The sequence below is a fragment of the Coregonus clupeaformis genome, chromosome 27 (genome assembly GCF_020615455.1).
Source record: "Coregonus clupeaformis isolate EN_2021a chromosome 27, ASM2061545v1, whole genome shotgun sequence".
NCBI classification, from domain to species: Eukaryota; Metazoa; Chordata; class Actinopteri; order Salmoniformes; family Salmonidae; genus Coregonus; species Coregonus clupeaformis.
In genome coordinates this window covers 22,332,865-22,352,228 of record NC_059218.1, presented here as the reverse complement: position 1 = coordinate 22,352,228, position 19,364 = coordinate 22,332,865, and the positions used below count along the sequence as shown (strand labels likewise).

Below are 19,364 nucleotides of genomic sequence, written 5' to 3'. Positions count from 1 at the left end.
GAGGATCCGAATTTGAAAGCTGTCGCAGACCAAGTGATGGCGGTGGATGGACAGCTACTTCCGGGGGTTAGTGACTGGCGATTTCCAAATTAAGAATAACCTTTTGTATCAGGTGTCGCGCCAACAGGGGGAACTTCGAGAGGTATTGTTGCTGCCCCGACGGTACGTAGAAACCGTTCTTCAGCTGGCCCACACCCACTAGTTGGGGGCGCACCTGGGAATGGAGAAGACCCGGGAACGGATCACCGCCTGGTTCCACTGGCCCGGGATGAGGAGGGCCATGGAAGACTACTGTCGCAGCTGCCCGGAGTGTCAACTCACTGCCCCGAAAGCATCTGGTCCCCCTGCTGATCATCGGGGTGCCCTTTGAACGCATTGCGATGGACATAGTGGGACCCCTGGTAAAGACTGCACGAGGACACAGGTACAGCTTGGTAATAGTAGACTATGCCACCCGGTATCCTGAGGCCATTTTCCTACGAGCTGTTCCACCTCTTTAGCCGGATGGGCATCCCGAAAGAGATCCTGACAGACCAAAATACAGAGTTTATGTCCCGCCTCATGAAAGAGTTGTGTGCCCTCATGCAGATCAAGCAGATCCGGACCTCCGTTTTTCACCCGCAGACAGATGGGCTCGTCGAGCGCTTTAACAAAACGCTCAAACAGATGCTGCGGAAGGTCATCGAGCAGGACCGGAAGAACTGGGACCAGCTGCTACTCCACCTGATGTTCTCAATCCGAGAAGTACCCCAATCCTCCAATGGGTTTTCCCCGTTTGAACTCCTCTATGGGAGGAGGCCACGTGGCATACTGGACCTCGCCATGGAGGTGTGGGAAGCCCAACCGACCCCCTTATGCAGCGTGGTAGAGGACGTGGAGACGATGCGGGAGCGGATGACAGCCATATGGCCAGTCGTGAGGGAACATATGGAGAAGGCCCAATGCGCCCAAGCCCAGGTCTACAATCGGGGAGCCCAGTCCTGAGAATTCCAGGTGGGAGACAGGGTGTTGATCCCCACGACCGAAAGTATGTTCCTGGCAACATGGCACGGACCATACGAGGTGGTCGTTGAACCTGTTGAAGAAGTGGCACGAGAGGACAGCCTTGGCCATGTTATGGTCGGGATCCAGGACGCCAACGGTACCAGTGGTGGTCCCAAGCAGTGAGGACCTCGACCCGTCCCAGAAGCAAGAGCTCCGGGAGCTTGTCGATCGGAACACGGCGGTATTCTCAGAGAAGCCGGGCCGCACGACCCACATTGAACACCACATCCGTACCCGGCCCGGGGAAACGGTAAGGAAGAGGCCGTATCAACTTATGGAGGGCCGACGGAAGGCCGTGAAACAAGAAGTGGAGGCTATGCTGAGGATGGGGGTCGTTGAAGAGTCCCACAGTGCATGGTGCAGCCCCATCGTGTTTGTGCCCAAATCGGACGGTAGCCTCCGCTTCTGTAATGATTTCCGGGGTTTGAACGACATAAGCATATTCGACGCCTACCCCATGCCGAGGGTGGACGAGCTAATCGACCGATTGGAAAAGGCCTGGTACATCAGCACCCTTGACCTGAACAAAGGATATTGGCAGGTACCATTAGCAGCCTCCTCCCGGGAGAAGACGGCGTTCTCGACACCAGACGGTCTGTACCAGTACCAGGTGCCCCGCCCACATTCCAGCGACTGATGAACAGAGTATTAATATTAATATTAATATGCCATTTAGCAGACGCTTTTATCCAAAGCGACTTACAGTCATGTGCGTGCATTTTTTTTTTGTGTATGGGTGGTCCCGGGGATCGAACCCACTACCTTGGCGTTACAAGCGCCGTGCTCTACCAGCTGAGCTACAGACCACCAATGCAAGAGTGCTTCGACTTTACCAGCAGTACGCAGTGGCCTATCTGAATGATATCATCATCCACAGCCAAGGTTGGGCGGAGCACCTGACGCGCCTCCAGGCGGTGCTGGACGTGCTCAGACAAGCCGGGTTGACCGCAAACCCCAAGAAATGCAAGCTAGGGTTCGAGGAGGTGGAGTACCTGGGGTATTTGATCGGACAGGGGAATGTCAAGCCCCAGGAGAGGAAGGTTCACGCGGTACGTGACTGGCCCGTTCCACGCACCAAGACATAGGTCAAGTCCTTCGTGGGACTGGCAGGATACTATAGCCGGTTTATCCCCAACGTTGCGGCTATAGCTTTCCCCCTTACCGATCTAACCAGGGCCCGCCTCCCAAAAACAGTGAAATGGACGGACGAGACAGACGCGGCGTTCAGCCGTCTGAAGGAAGCGCTGTGCTCCCATCCGATTCTCTTAACGCCCGATTTCCAGGTGCCGATGGTGGTCCAGACGGATGCATGTGATACGGGACTAGGGGCCGTTCTGTCCCAGATACACGATGGGGAGGAGCACCCCATCATGTACATCAGCCGAAAGCTGATACAGAGAGAAAAATAACCCCTCAATTGTTGAGAAAGAGTGTCTGGCGGTGAAGTGGGCACTAGACACTCTCAAGTATTACCTGTTAGGTACCCACTTCACCCTGGTCACGGACCATGCTCCCCTGGGGGGGGGGAGGGGGGGGCTGACCTGTTTGGAGAGCTCCTTGGTCTTCATGATGCCGCTTGCTTGGTGGTGCCCCTTGCTTAGTGGTGTTGCAGACACTGGGGCCTTTCAGAACAGGTGTATATATACTGAGATCATGTGACAGATCATGTGACACTTAGATTGCACACAGGTGGACTTTATTTAACTAATTATATGACTTCTGAAGGTAATTGGTTGCATCAGATCTTATTTAGGGGCTTCATAGCAAAGGGTGTGAATACCTATGAAGTCACCACTTTTCCGTTATTGATTTTCTATAATTTTTTTAAACAAGTTATTTTTTTCATTTCACTTCACCAATTTGGACTATTTTGTGTATGTCCATTACATGAAATCCAAATAAAAATCCATTTAAATTACAGGTTGTAATGCAACAAAATAGGAAAAACGCCAAGGAGGATGAATACTTTTGCAAGGCACTGTATTAAGCATTTCTCATATTAGCTCCCCAGCAGCGTTGATTGGGGAGTGTCTGTGCCCTCTCTCCAGTCTATTTTTGTATGCCTTCTGGCTTTCTTTTCTGATGAGCATTGTGAAAGCAGCCGTGGTCAACCGTAATTGCACCCAGTGTCGTTACTGAGGACTGTGACTTCCCTATTGGCTGTCTCACAGCTCAGAAAGGTCAAAGGTCATGCCAGTGTGTTAAGGGGCCCTTTTCCTCTGATTGGAAAAAGGATCTGGTGTCAAGCTAGTTTCCGTTTGTATTACACAAACTTTATGTACCGTACTTTCATGTGAAATTACCTTTGAAGATGGTGATTACAAGTCTAATGCGTCTCTGTGTTAATGGAAGGTTACACTGTAATAGTCTAAATGAAATTGTGTGAGTCTCAGATTTGTAAACAGAGCAACAATATTGTTTAGGTTTGATCCACTATTTGAGTGTGAGTTATAAGAGTTATTTCAATAGTTTCCATTTGTATCTTTATTTTTTACATTTTAGTCATTTAGCAGACGCTCATATCCAGAGCGACTTACAGTTAGTGCATTCATCTTAAGATAGCTAGAGGGGGGGACAACATATCACAGGCATAGAAAGTACATTTCTCCTCAATAATGTAGCTATCAGCAGAGTCGGAGCTAGAAGGGGGGGTGGGTCAAGTGCAAGTTCTGGTTAAGCTTTTATTTTTATTTTTAATTGGGGGGGGTAGAGGTGAGGAGGATAATTATTTAAGATACTGTTTGAAGGGTTTCAGATGTTTTCGGAAGATGGGCAGGGACTCTGCTGTCCTAGCTTCAGGGGGAAGCTGGTTCCACCATTGGGGTGCCAGGACAGAGAATAACTTGGACTGGGCTGAGCAGGAGCTGCCCTCCCGTAGTGGTGGGAGGGCCAAGTGACCTGTGGTGGCAGAACGGAGTGCTCTGGTTGGGGTGTAGGGTTTGAGCATAGCCTGAAGGTAGGGAGGGGCAGAACCTCTTGCTGTTCCGTAGGTAAGCACCATGGTCTTGTAGTGGATACGAGCTTCGACTGGAAGCCAGTGGAATGTGCGGAGGAGCGGGGTGACATGAGAGAACTTGGGAAGGTTGAAAACCAGGCGGGCTGTCGTGTTCTGGATAGGTTGCAGGGATTGATGGCGCAAACGGGGAGCCCAGCCAACAACGAGTTGCAGTAGTCGAGAAGGGAGAGGACGAGTGTCTGGATTAGGATCTGCACCGCTTCCTGTGTGAGGTAGAGTCGTACTCTATAGATGTTGTAGAGCATGAACCTGCAGGAGCGGGTCACTGCTTTGATGTTTGCAGAGAACAACAGGGTGTTGTCCAGGGTCACGCCAAGGTTCTTTGCACTTTGGGAGGGCGACACTGTGGAGTTGTCAACCATGATGGAGAGATCTTTGAGCGGGCAGGCCTTCCCCGGGAGGAAAAGCAGTTCCGTCTTGTCGAGGTTGAGCTTGAGGTGGTGGTCTGACATCCAAGTTGAAATATCTGCCAGGCACGCAGAGATGCGTGTCGCCACCTGGGTGTCAGAAGGAGGGAAGGAGAAAAGTAGTTGAGTGTCATCCGCATAGCAATGATAGGAGAGACCATGTGAGGATATGACGGAGCCAAGTGACTTGGTGTATAGAGAGAAGAGGGCCTAGAACCGAGCCCTGGGGGACACCAGTAGTGAGAATACGTGGTGTAGACACAGATCCTCTCCACGTCACCTGTTAGGAGTGGCCTGCCAGATAGGATGCAATCAAAGAGTGTGCATAGCCTGAGACGCCCAGCCCTGAGAGGGTGGAGAGGAGGATTTGATGGTTCACAATGTCGAAGGCAGCGGATAGATCTAGGAGGATCAGAACAGAGGAGAGAGAGTCAGCTTTGGCAGTGCGGAGAGCCTCCGTGACACAGAGAAGAGCAGTCTCAGTTGAATGACCCATCTTGAAGCCTGACTGGTTAGGGTCAAGAAGATCGTTCTAAGAGAGATAACGAGAAAGTTGATCAGAGAGAGGGGATACAGGTCTATAGGTTTTGATGTCAGATGAGTAGAGTGTTGGTTTCTTGAGGAGGGGAGCAACCCAGGCCATTTTGAAGTCAGGGGGATGCTGCCAGTGGTCAGGGATGAGTTGATGAGGGAAGTGAGGAATGGGAGAAGGTCTCCAGAGATGGTCTGGAGAAGGAAGGAGGGGATGGGGTTGAGCGGGCAGGTTGTCGGGCGGCCAGACCTCGTTAGTCGCAGGATGTCGTCTGGAGCGAGAGGGGAGAAAGAGGTCAAGGCATAGGATAGTTCTGTGTGAGTGAGACCAGTGGACTCAATAGGCTGAGTGAATGAGTAGCGGATGTTGTCAACCTTTTCCTCAATAATAAACTAGTGACTCATCCTTACCAACCAGTTGAGTAACCTTCTATGGTAACTTTCACAAGAGCAGCCTGAGACATTTTGTTATAAACTGTAAAGCATTGGAAAATACATATTCCCTGTCGGAGACGGATCTTCACCATAGACTTGGTTCTTCACTAGCTTACTAAAACACAACGTATAGTACATGCATATGCACATCTTCTCTCCAAACACGTGTTGGTAATTTAATTATTAACAATTATAACAAAGCATTATGTTAATTGTATCTATTCTCTTCTAGCCAAAGAATACTGGAAAATAAAACATTTTCTTCACATATCCATGTCAACAATTACAGAGAAAATCAATGTGATGACAATGTCTACATTTGTTACTTGATGTGGAACATTCTGTGTCAAAGTCTGGAGGGACATATACAGTACCAGTCAAAAGTTTGGACACACCTACTCATTCAAGGGTTTTTCTTTATTTTTACTATTTTCTATATTGTAGAATAATAATGAAGACATAAAAACTATGAAATAACACATATGGAATCATTCTGTAACCAAAACAAAACAAATCAAAACGTATTTTATATTTGAGATTCTTCAAAGTAGCCACCCTTTGCCTTGATGACCGCTTTGCACGCTCTTGGCATTCTCTCAATCAGCTTCATGAGGAATGCTTTTCCAACAGTCTTGAAGGAGTTCCCACATATGCTGAGCACTTGTTGGCTGATTTTCCTTCACTCTGTGGTCCAACTCATACCAAACTAAGTTTGTTCTGAAGTGTCTGTTCTATATCAGAGAGATATAAGAAAGATCAGGAAATATTATTATTATTATTAGTATATTTTTTTTTACATGTATTTAACCCCTTGGTCAGGGAGGTGACCAAGAACCCGATGGTCACTCTGACAGAGCTCCAGAGTTCCTCCGTGGAGATGGGAGAACCTTCCAGAAAGACAACCATCTCTGCAGCACTCCACCAATCAGACCTTTATGGTAGAGTGGCCAGACGGAAGCCACTCCTCAGTAAAAGACACATGACAGCCCATTTGGAGTTTGCCAAAAAGGCACCTAAAGGACCTCTCAGACCATGAGAAACAAGATTCTCTGGTTTGATGGAACCAATGTTGAACTCGTTGGCCTGAATGCCAAGCGTCACGTCTGGTGGAAACCTGGCACCATCCCCCTACGGTGAATCATGGTGGTGGCAGCATCATGCTGTGGGGATGTTTTTCCAGGGAGAGATGAACGGAGCAAAGTACAGAGTGATCCTTGATGAAAACCTGCTCCAAAGCACTTAGGACCTTAGGCTGGGGTGAAGGTTCACCTTCCAACAGGACAATGACCCTAAGCACACAGCCAAGACAATGCAGAATTGCCAAGAAGACTCGAGGCTGTAATTGCTGCGAAAGGTGCTTCAACAAATACTGAGTAAAAGGTCTGAATACTTATGTAAATGTGATATTTCAGTTTTTTTTTTATACATTTGCAAACATTTCTAAAAACCTGTTTTTGCTTTGTCATTATGCGGTATTGTGTGTAGATTGATGAGGGAAAAAAAACAATTTAATCAATTTTAGAATAAGGCTGTAACGTAACAAAATGTGGAGAAATTCAAGAGGTCTGAATACTTTCCGAATGCACTGTACTTCCATTAATTGTTTTAACTGGTACTGGGGGACCTTCAGGCTAATCTTGTGAGGCCTGTGGGCATCCTAAAGAACCAAAATGTACGCGTTCGTGAGAGTTTCACCTTTACACAGAGGGGTCATATTAGTGTGTAGTCCAAACTGTTTGGACGCTACAGAAAGAAGTTGGAAGATCGACTGTATCGACTTCAGACAAGTTCCAAGACGTGGTCGTAGAGCAAAACGGAAAACACCATCGTGTTCGTGAGAGTCTGATATTTCCATAGAGGGGTCATTAGTTTGTAGGTCAAATCATTCGGACGCTATAGACGATTTTGTGAGAAGACCGATTTTCGGGATGTCTCATGGTCTGACAAACATCGCTCTAGCTCTGTCACCTTTCACCTCTAGCTCTGTCACCTTTCACCAGATGCGGAAGTGCGACATAGGCGGATGCGGTGGATTGAGAAGCATCCAATGCAAAAAAACAGATATCTCTAGCTTAAACTGACAGATTTTTCAGGGGAATTTTTTATTATGCTAGTTAATTTCCACAGGGACGTGGACATCGGCCTTAGGGTGTTAAACACTATTATTGCACACAGAGTGAGTCCCTGCAACTTATTATGTGACTTTGTCACAAGCTAGGCTTGAACTCAGGTCTCAGATGTGGAGAGTTGGGTGTTCTACCCCTTAGCCACAGAGGAGGTATAGTAGGACCCAAACGAAACACCCAAGGCAATACTCCAGGCAAAGTAGGTTTAATATAAAAAAAGGTATTTCTTTGCACTTCAAAAATAATCCAACAAAAGTTCTTCTCAGAAAGAGGTATACTAACAGAGGTACAGTAAACAAAACAGGAGAACAAAACAAAATAACTCCACGAGGGGAGAAAAAAAAAATAAAGATAACTTAGAAAAGCTTACTCGGAAAGACTCTGTGGGACAGAGCAGGAGACACATAGCCAGGACTCAAAAACCAAGTGAGGAACAAGGGGAAAAAACACAGCTAAAATACTCTAGGGGAAACAAGGCACAGGTGACCTGGATAAAGCTAATAAGGACACACGAGGAAGAACTAAGGCAGAGGGGAACACAGATGACCTCTAGAGGCCCGGAGACAAACAGGAGGCAGGAAGCTGACAGGACCCCCTCCTCTAGGAACGACTCCTGACGTTCCTTCCAGAACACCCTGGCCTCAGGGTGCGAAACTCTCGGATCAAACCTGGGTCCAGGATGTCCTTGGCTGGAACCCAGGAGCGCTCCTCTGGCCCGTAGCCCTCCCAGTCCACCAGATACTGCAGAGAGTTCTGGACCCTCCGGGAGTCCAGTATCCGGCGCACTGTGTAGGCTGGCTGGCCGTCAATGATCCTGGGAGGTGGCGGGGGGCCTGCGTGGGGGGGCAAAGGGAGAAGACAAGACAGGTTTTAGTAGTGAAACATGGAAAGTGGGGTTAATTCTAAGGGAGCGAGGGAGAACCAAACGATAAGAAACAGGGTTAACTTTTCTTGCTATGCGGAAAGGGCCGATGTACTTCTGGGAAAGCTTCTTGGATTCGACCCGGAGGGGCAGGTTCTTGGTGGCCAACCAAACTCTCTGACCAGCTCGGAAACTAGGGGCCGTCCGGCGGCGGCGATTAGCCTGACTTTGGTATCTCTGGGAGGTCCGAAGGAGGGTACGCCTGGCCTTCTTCCAGGTCCGCCTACAGCGTTGGACAAAGCGCTGGGCCGAGGGAACACCAACTTGCGCCTCTTCCTCTGGAAATAATGGAGGGGTGAATCCGAACTGGAAGGGGGACAGTCCGGTGGCTGAGGACAGGAGGGTGTTGTGGGCATATTCAGCCCAAATGATATAGGTGGCCCAAGACGTGGGATTACTGGCCGCCATACACCGCAGGGTGGTCTCCAGATCCTGATTAATCCGTTCCGTTTGGCCATTAGACTCTGGATGGAACCCAGACGATAGGCTGGCTGTGGCCCCAATAAGCCTGCAGAAGGCCCCCCAAAACCGGGACGAGAATTGGGGACCTCGGTCGGAGACAACGTCCAGGGGAATACCAAATATCCGGAAGACATGGTTCATGAGGAGCTCAGCAGTCTCCTTGGCCGAGGGCAGCTTGGGCAGGGGAATAAACCGGGCAGCCTTAGAGAACCGGTCAACAACCACTAGGATGACTATGTTGCCCTGGGATGGAGGAAGTCCCGTAACAAAATCCAGAGAAAGGTGTGACCATGGCCTGCGAGGAACAGGTAAGGGATGGAGCAGTCCCTGGGGTCGCTGACGTGTCGACTTTCCCTGGTTGCACACAGGGCAGGCCCCAACATAGACCTGCACGTCCTTCTTGATGGACGGCCACCAAAACCGCCGCTGGAGGAATTCCAGTGTGCGAGCACTACCCGGATGGCATGTCAAGGGCGACTCATGACCCCACTGCAAGACGCGGGCCCGAACAGAGAGAGGAACGTACAGGCGTCCGGCAGGACCACCGCCTGGATCGGGCTCATGGACAAGGGCCTCTCGTACCCCTCTTTCTAGTTCCCACTGAAGAGGTGCGACGATCCTAGACCTCGGAATAATCGATGCCAAGGGCTTCTCTTGTATCTCGGGAGAATAGGCTCGAGACAGGGCATCCGGCTTGACGTTCTTGGTGCCAGGTCTGTAAGACAGGAGAAACTGGAATCGATTAAAAAAAAGGGACCATCGTGCTTGCCGAGGGTTCATCCGCTTTGCCTGTTGGAGATATTCCAGGTTCTTGTGGTCTGTGAGAACCTGGAAAGGATGCTGAGCCCCCTCAAGCCAATGGCGCCACTTTTCCAAGGCCAGTTTTACCGCAAGCAACTCTCGATCCCCCACGTGGTAGTTGCGCTCGGCCTCAGACAGGCGGCGAGACATGAAGGCACAAGGGTGTAATCTCCCATCCTCACCCCTCTGTGACAGGACGGCTCCCACCCCCACCTCTGAGGCGTCCACCTCCACCACAAAAGGTCTTTCTGGGTCAGGGATCACCAGAATCGGAGCAGAAGTGAAGCGGCGCTTGAGATCCTCGAAGGCCCCTGCTGCTTCCGGACCCCAGTGAATCTTGGTCCCTCCTCCCTTGGTAAGCGTCGTCAAGGGGGCTACCACAGAGCTGAAATTCTTAATGAACTTCCGATAGAAGTTAGAAAAGCCAATGAACCGTTGAACCTCCTTGACCGTGGCAGGTGTGGGCCAGCTGTGGACCGCTTTGACCTTCTTGGGATCCATCTCTAGGTGGCCGGGAGTGACAATAAACCCGAGAAACTGAGTCTGGGAAACATGAAACTCACACTTCTCAGGTTTAACGTAGAGGTGATTGTCAAGGAGCCTCTGGAGAACCCTGCTAACATGCCCCTCATGCTCCTTCAGTGACCTCGAGAAGATGAGGATATCGTCCAGGTACACGAAGACGAACAGATTAAGCATATCCCGGAGAACATCATTAATCAGGGCTTGGAATACTGCGGGGGCATTGGTGAGCCCGAACGGCATCACCCGATATTCATAGTGCCCCGTGGGCGTGTTGAAGGCCGTCTTCCATTCGTCTCCTGGCCGGATCCGCACGAGATGGTAAGCATTGCGGAGATCCAGTTTAGTAAAAATGGAAGCCCCTTGAAGCCGCTCAAAAGCAGTGGCCATGAGAGGAAGGGGGTATCGATTCCGAACCGTGATCTTGTTGAGTCCCCGGTAATCAATACAAGGCCTAAGACCCCCGTCTTTCTTTTCAACAAAAAAGAAGCCCGCCCCAGCCGGGGAAGTAGAGGCACAGATGAGGCCGGCTGCCAAGGACTCCTTAATGTAGGTGTCCATAGCTGAGTGCTCGGGGGGAGGATAAGGAAAAGATCCGACCTCTAGGAGGGCAGCAACCAGGGAGTAGATCAATGGCACAGTCATACGTGCGGTGAGGCGGTAAGGAAGTAGCCCGGGACTTGCTGAACACTGCCTTGAACCGATGGTAAACACTGGGGACTCGGGAGACGTCAACAGACTCTTGAAACTGGGTACTAGGGGCTGAGGGACTCTGAAGCATGCAGGTGAGTTGGCAAGTGGGACCCCAGCTTAGAATGGTGCCAGTAGGCCAGTCGATCTGGGGATTATGTCTGCATAGCCAAGGGTGACCCAGGATAATAGGATACTCGGGGGAGTCAATGAGATAGAAGGTCTCCTCCTGCTGGTGTTGAAAGATGGTAAGTCGCAGGGACTGAGTCGCCTCTGTAACCTTTCCTGGTTCCAGAGGTCTGCCATCTAAGGCTGTAACTGCCTGGGGTTGAGGAAGTAGTTGGGTAGGGATCTTAAGTTCCTTAGCCAAGGTTAAATCCAGGAAATCACCTCGGCACCGGAATCAATCATAGCCTGGACCCGATGCTGGTGGCCCTTCCAGGACAGAGTGGCTGGGATAGCTAAGACAGCGTTAGTAGGAGGAGCTCTAATTTTCCCCATCACAGCCCTCCTGTAGCTAGGCGGGGACAGGCGTTTCCCCGAAAGCTCGGGGCAAGTGGAGCGGAAGTGGCCGGCAACCCCGCAGTAGAGGCACCGACGCTCCCCTCATGCGACGTTCCCTTTCGTTGGGAGAAAGCCTGGAACGGCCTAACTGCATGTTCTCCGGGGAATCCTGGAGCAGTTCAGGAGCCGGGGAAGCTCTGAATGACGGAGCCCAAACAGGAGAAACAGAGCTGCTCAGAGGAACTTGGGACTGAGACCCCTGGCGGCGAGCCGTTCTCCGCTCTCTTAGGCGATTGTCCAGGCGGATGGCCAAGGCTATGAGGGACTCGAGATCCCCAGCTGGTTCTCGGGTGGCTAACTCATCTTGAAGGGGCTCAGACAACCCTCCCTGAAAACAGACCCTCAGCGCTTCATCATTCCATCCGCTCCTTGCTGCTATGGTCCGGAATTCAATGGCAAAATCTGCCGTGCTCTGGGGACCCTGACGGAGAGACAGTAGGCGCTTGGAAGCTTCCCGCCCACTGACAGGATGATCGAACACCCGCTTGAACTCTTCTACAAATGCAGCGTAGGAGTCACAACAGGCCTCCTGGGACTGCCACACCGCAGATGCCCAGGAGAGCGCCTTGTCTGAAAGAAGGGTAATGATGTAGGCAATCTTGGAACGGTCGGTGGGAAAACTTGAGGGTTGGAGCTCGAAGGTGAGGGAGCATTGGGTGAGGAAACCCTGGCAAGAGCTTGGATCCCCAGAAAAGGGCTTGGGAGGTGGTAGTCGGGGCTCCGCCAATGGAGAAGGCCTGTCGTCACTGGGGGGTGACCTGGAGTAAGGGGAAGGACCAGGGAGGCGTTCAAAGAGCTGGCGGAGGGAACTCATCATATCGGCCAGGAGTTGAGAATGACTAGCCATCAGCTCTTCCTGCCGGCTGAGAACGGCTTCATGGCGCTGGAAAGATGCCTCATGTCGAGCGATCACCGCCAACAGGTCCTTGGAACTGAGTGTTTCTGGGTCCATGATTGACTTGGTTTTTCTGTCACAAGCTAGGCTTGAACTCAGGTCTCAGATGTGGAGAGTTGGGTGTTCTACCCCTTAGCCACAGAGGAGGTATAGTAGGACCCAAACGAAACACCCAAGGCAATACTCCAGGCAAAGTAGGTTTAATATAAAAAAAGGTATTTCTTTGCACTTCAAAAATAATCCAACAAAAGTTCTTCTCAGAAAGAGGTATACTAACAGAGGTACAGTAAACAAAACAGGAGGACAAAACAAAATAACTCCACGAGGGGAGAAAAACAAAATAAAGATAACTTAGAAAAGCTTACTCGGAAAGACTCTGTGGGACACAGCAGGAGACACATAGCCAGGACTCAAAAACCAAGTGAGGAACAAGGGGAAAAAACACAGCTAAAATACTCTAGGGGACACAAGGCACAGGTGACCTGGATAAAGCTAATAAGGACACACGAGGAAGAACTAAGGCAGAGGGGAACACAGATGACCTCTAGAGGCCCGGAGACAAACAGGAGGCAGGAAGCTGACAGACTTGTTAAGCAAAAATGTTGTCCTGAACTCATTTAGGCTTGCCATAACAAAGTGGTTGAATACTTATTGGCTCAAGACATTTCATCTTTTCATTTTTTATTAATTTGTACAAATTTTGAAAAACATAATTCCACTTTGACATTATTGGGTATTGTGTGTAGGCCAGTGATACAGAATCTCAATTTAATCCATTTGAAATTCAGGCTGTAACACAACAAAATGTGGAAAAAGAGTCAAGGGTTGTGAATACTTTCTGAAGGTAATGTATGTAAGAGGCTTTGGAGCTGATTGGAGGAGACGGGGCGGATTCAGCCAATCGTGAAGAGGAGTGGCTTGAAGCTAAGGTTTTGTTTCTTGATTGGCATTTGGGATTTGTGTCTTTCTCTGCTCCATCTGATGAGATCATTTTCAGCCCATTTCTCCACACTGGCATTGTCAGTATACACACACACACACACACACACACACACAAACACATACACACAGTCTTGTACAGCTAACCTTGTGGGGACACACAATTCAGTCCCATTCAAAATCCCTAACCCCTAATCCTAAACCTAATGCCTACTCTTCCCCTAACCCTAACCTTAACCCTAACCTTAACCCAAAAACCTAACCCTAACCCTAAACCTAACCCTAGCTCCTAACCCTAACACTAAAACTAACCCTAGCTCCTAACCCTAACCCTTGACGTAATTCTAACCCTAACACTAATTCTAACCTTAACCCGAAACCCCCTAAAAATTGCATTTGACCTCATGGGGTAAAATTTTTGTTTGTTTACTATTCTTGTAGGGACTTCTGGTCCTCACAAGAATAGTTAAACACATCCACCAACATTATCTCACGGTTTGAAGTGTTTTTTACACATTTACATTTTAGTCATTTAGCAGACACTCTTATCCAGAGCGACTTACAGTTAGTGAGTGCATACGTTTTCATACTGGCCCCCCTGAGGGTGGAGGACCAACGTGTGGCCCATCTACTGGAGGGACAGGTCCTGATGGGCCTCAGCACTGGCACAGCCAAACTACAGGTGCGAGAGAGAGGGAGAGGGAGCTACAGCATCGATCCATTTCTCCAAACGTCAAACTTTGAAGTATTTTAAATTTAAGGGTTAAGGTTTGGATAACGTTAAAACATAAAGTTTAGGCATTCATAACAAATGATTAAGTTAAGGGTAAAGGTTTGGGATAGGAAAAAAAAAAGAAGGTATTCCTCTGGGATTGAAAACGCGATCTTCGGATCCAGAGTCATGGGAGTCATGGGATTACGCCCATCCACCACCCCCGTCCACAATGCCCTAGCAAAACCCAAGACAACTTGATGGTGCTCACTGTTGCCCCAGACGTCCAATTTCGAAGTAAATCTTGAGCGATCTGGCTGCACACACACGCACACGCACACACACACACACACACACTTGAATAGAGACTTCAAGGGCATGGTCAAAGAATGCCAAGTCTATCATCGAAATCATTACAGAGCAGAGGGAGAGATTTAAAATCTTTAGAAATGGCAGATTTTCTTTTGAAGGATATAAGAATAAAATAAATACATTCCTCTGGCTGTAAAAACTTGCATGACTAATATTTGCATATAAATAATTTGCTGTAACTCTTGGCCCTTAAAAGAAAAATACGTAATGTTGCATCCTATTCTTTCATAAAGCATTAGCCTACATGTTGAACTTAGTTGCTTTTGTCTTTCTCTTAATAACATGTTTTCCTATCCCCCCCCCCAGGTGTCGGATCGTTGTGACTATGTGTTTGTGAATGGGAAGGAGACGAGAGGGAGGATGAGGATGGTGCTCAACTTCACCTACAGCTACCTCAGTGCCCAGCTGGAGATGAGTGTGTGGATGCCACGCCTCCCCCTGCTCATCGACGTGGCCGACCCAGAGCTCAGCCAGATCAAAGGCTGGAGGGTTCCAATGGCGACCGGCAACAAGAGGTGTGTGGTTTTACCAGACAGTGAGATGTGTTACCTGATTCATACTGCTTGGGAAACAGATGTTCACAATAATTGCAGTGCAGAGTAAAAAACTAACATTCAAGGATCATCTTCAAACATCATGTTAATTAAGGTGGTTGTACCATCACCTCCCATATATTTACCACTTATTTTTGAAGTTGCCTTGGAACCTAATGTACCAGTCTGCCCACATATAAGTCCATCCTCATCTGGACGTTTAGAATAACTGTGATGATGCTAATGTCTTAATCATGACGCCTACACCTGTCTGTCCGGTATTACGCTCCCTCTCTATTGCCACCGCTGTTCTCTGGATACCCAGGTGACGCCGGTGACTCAGGTGCTCTCTCTGAGGGGGTGTGAGCAGCTTAAGAATGTGACTTTCAATTATTGTTGTGACTCTCAGTCACTTCTCTCTGTGACTCACTTACTGTCAGCCAGACACAAGACTAACACGTCTGACAATTCTGTTCTCATCTCCTCAACATTCTGTAAATGTCCTTACAAAGGCAGTCAACCTTGTTCCTGTTTGTCGTGAAGGCGAGATTGATTGGTGGCAACGGCATGTCTGAACAAGGAAGACAGAGAGAGAAGACTAGAGTTGGAGTCTGTCTTTCATTTTCTCTCGTTGTTATAGAAAGGACCGTTTTTCTAGGAAATATGATGTCCTAGCTTGATGCATATGTTTTTTAGCTTGAGGCATGTGTTCTATCGATTTTTCAGTAGCCAGGCCACCAGGGGGCGCTCTAACACATCTGCCCCTGTGCGCTTTAGTCCAGTGGGTAGGAGAGGTGAGAGAGCCAGTCGAGTCATATCGTGCTTCTGGAAGCGAGCTTATTACACTGCCAGACCTTATCTGACCTGACGGCCGTCCGTGAGAACACACCTCGCCTACTTTTCTTAATTTTTCTGCTGCCCGCCGCTAATGTCACCTGAGTTAGGCTGCCATGTTCGTCACGCCGGTGAATGGGGTGGTGGGGGAGGCATGGAGGGCCCGGGCCTCTAAGCCAGGCAGCTCCAGCATGTTAACCTGTCAGCCTGTTTTTCTGCCTGGACGGCCACACCTCATTAACCTAATGGAAGCTGTCAGTGTCACACTTCCCCTGGCCACCTGACCTGGCCCAGAGCACAGAGAGGAAGGGAGGGCGGGAGTAGAGAAAGAGAGAGAGAGAGTTGTTTTTAAAGAGAATGAATTCAGTGAAAGTGAGAAAGAGACTTGAATGAGAAAACACATAAGGTAGAAGTAGAGCGAGAGAATGGGAGGTAGAGAGTTTAGAGAGAATGGAGTTGAGTGGCGTCAGGGTAATGGCCATAGCCTCTTTGTTGACGGTCTGTCACAGTGCTCCGCCGTTTACAGGAGGTTAGATTCCCTGGGCCACGCTCTGTCTGTCACTGGGCTGAACAGGGCTGCCTCTCCCTGGTCTGTACTTTACCTCATCCTACTGCTGCTAATCACAGTAGATGAAGAACACTGGGTCCCAATAGATTTACATTTTGGTAATTTAGCAGACACTCTTATCCAGAGCGACATACAACTAGTGCATTCATCTTAAGATAGCTAGGTGAGACAACAACATATCACAGTCGTACTAAGTACATTTTCCCTCAATAAAGTAGCTATCAGCAAAGCCAGTGCTAGTAGGAAAAGTAACAGGGTTTCAATACCTCGTTCAATTCAAACACTGGTAAAGAATGGAGGTGAAGATAGAGACAGAGAAGTAAGAGTAATGGAGGAATAGAATAGAGTAGAGAACTATTTGATATATAAAATACAGACGTTTCTCAAAATATCAAATAACAGTTTGACCTTGCATGTGAACATATTTTTAGTCAGAAATTAGGTTGCATTGAGATGATTAGATCTGTTGCTTCGGAGTTAACGAATACCCACGTCCAAATATGTCTGTGTTAACTGCAGTAAACTGTTGATTTGATTTACATTTTCCTACTTAAATGCTCCTTTTATTCTGCTTCTGTTTTTTTTCCTTATTTTTTTCCAGGTATGAGAGGGTGAGTGTGGATGATGGTGATGACAGGGACAGTGAGAAGACAGAGAGTGGCTGTGTCCCTCAGTACCAGAGCACCACGGTGCGCGTCCTCACACACTTTGTGGCCCTGGGAGTTGATGGACATGGCCAACAGGACTTCTTGCTGGGCAGTGATTGGCAGGTGGATGTCACTGACCTGGTCCAGGATTTACTGAGGGTGGAGGACCAACGTGTGGCCCATCTACTGGAGGGACAGGTCCTGATGGGCCTCAGCACTGGCACAGCCAAACTACAGGTGCGACAGAGAGGGAGAGGGAGATGGAGGGAATGAGAGAGAAGTGATTAAAGAGTGATACAGCAGTCTGAACATTTGAGTGTGAGTGAAATGGCGAGAGAGTGTGATTGAAAGGGGGAGAGACAGAGATGGTGGGGTGAAAGAGTGGTAATGAGAGCATTAGTGTGTGTGAGAGAGCTAGGGACAGAGAGAAACCTTATGATTAAGAGAGAGTGAGAGAAAGACAGCGCCTGCTTGGACAAAATAATAGAGGATGGGTAGTGGAAGAAGAACGATTGTAAAAATACAAAGTAAACGGAGGCTCTTTGCGAGTGAGGCTTTTAAAAAAGGTTACAGAATCGATCTCGGCACAGCACAAACACTTAGCCAATCAGGGACTGACAAAGCAACGTGAGCCTGCGGCACGCCCAATAAAGGCTGCTAAGTCTCAGAGTGCGTGTTCTCACACACACCACCAGACACCCCCCATCCCATGTAGATGATTACTAACAGCAGGCTCCTCTAGAGGGAGAGGAGGGGTGCCCTCTTACGGTGTAAAATACAATCGATCAAGGTTTTTCCCCAACAACACAACAGCTCTTGCAAGGCCTGATCCATGGACATACATATCCTCTCCTCATTGGTGAGTTACAGTGTGTTGTTGGTGTACGTTGGTGTATTACCTTTACGTTACCCAGGTTGGTCAGTTGAGAACCATTTCTCATTTCCAGTGGAGACACTGGCCCACAGACAGAAACACAGAGCAAAGATATCATATTGGGAAATGGATGGAAATGATATAAATCGTTGCACTGTGTTGTCCCTATATTTGTGTGTTATTTTGGATGGTTTGAGAATGACTATGACTCAATAACAGTGGAGAGGAACTTTATGAAGTCAAAGTTGTTTACCCTGTGATCATTCACTCTGCTACAAAGCCATCATGTCCCTGCCCTGTCCTGCTATTATAGGTGGCTTATTACATACACACACTCACACACAGAGAAACACACATGTATGCATATGCATGCACACACACCACACACACACGCACGCACACACACACACACGCGCACACACACACGCACACACACATAAACACTCAAAGTAAAAAAAATACAATGTTTTAATCCTCCCCTCCTTCATATGCTGATCACTCACATACATAGAAACACACAAAACAGAACACACTATGCTTTTCCATCTCTCTTCATTCATTTTTTCCTCTCCCCCCTGAAGCGCACACACACTGCACTCAGAGAAACCCACATGCAGCAGCCTCAGTATTAACAATGCTGTTAGAGAGGCTGTGAAGTTTTATTTGATAGCAAAATTGCCTCTTGCTTCACTGGAGTGATTTTAGATCCATCTACAAGCAAGAGGGTCTTCAATTGTCTGGAATTACATTTCGATAAAAAGCAGAGCAATCACTGCGATTGGCATGGAGGGTCTTGGAATCAAACTATCAAAGTGAATGCTGATGAAAGGGGAGTAGATGGCCCTGGGTCTCCACGGTAACCAAAGATCCAACCCATTTCATGTGTCAGATACATCTCTGCCTGCCCTGCTGTTTGAGCTGCCGCTAAATTGATAAATCACTCTACCTCAGACAAACCGGTTATTAGCTTTAAGAGGCACAATCACTGCTTTTCCCAAAGACCTAACACTTCCATTAGTAACTACTGCAGGGGAAAGCTTACTGAAAGCTTCAAATGCAGCATTGATTGGTTCATTGTTTTGCTATTCATGTCTTTACAATGTCACCAACAGATGCAATTAAAGGCCCAGTGCAGTCAAAAATGTGATTTTCCTGTGTTTTATATATATTTCCACACTATGAGGTTGGAATAATACTGTGAAATTGTGAAAATTATGATCATGCCCTTTTAGTGTAAGAGCTGTTTGAAAAGATCGCCTGAAATGTCAGCCTGTTTTGGTGGGATGGAGTTTTGGCCTGCCTGGTGACATACCCAGGCAGTAAATTAGTTATTAAACAAATAAGAAAGAGAGTTCCAAACTTCTCTGCCAATAATGGCTAGTTTTCAGTTTTCCCAACACAGTAAGTTACTTAATTGTTACCCAGATATTATTTCATATTGAGATAATCTTGAGGATATTGAGGAAGTTA

At 48.2% G+C, this 19,364-nt stretch overlaps 1 protein-coding gene across 1 annotated transcript in view; it reads left to right on the top strand.

Annotated features, from left to right (window-relative positions):
- si:dkey-112m2.1 (transmembrane protein 132C) overlaps positions 1-19,364 on the top strand; it is a 243,809-nt gene that overhangs the window by 215,997 nt on the left and 8,448 nt on the right. The window contains exons 6-7 of the mRNA XM_041850784.2: positions 14,745-14,953; positions 16,975-17,257. Coding sequence (XP_041706718.2) covers positions 14,745-14,953; positions 16,975-17,257 — 492 coding nt within the window. The remainder of the gene's footprint in view (positions 1-14,744; positions 14,954-16,974; positions 17,258-19,364) is intronic.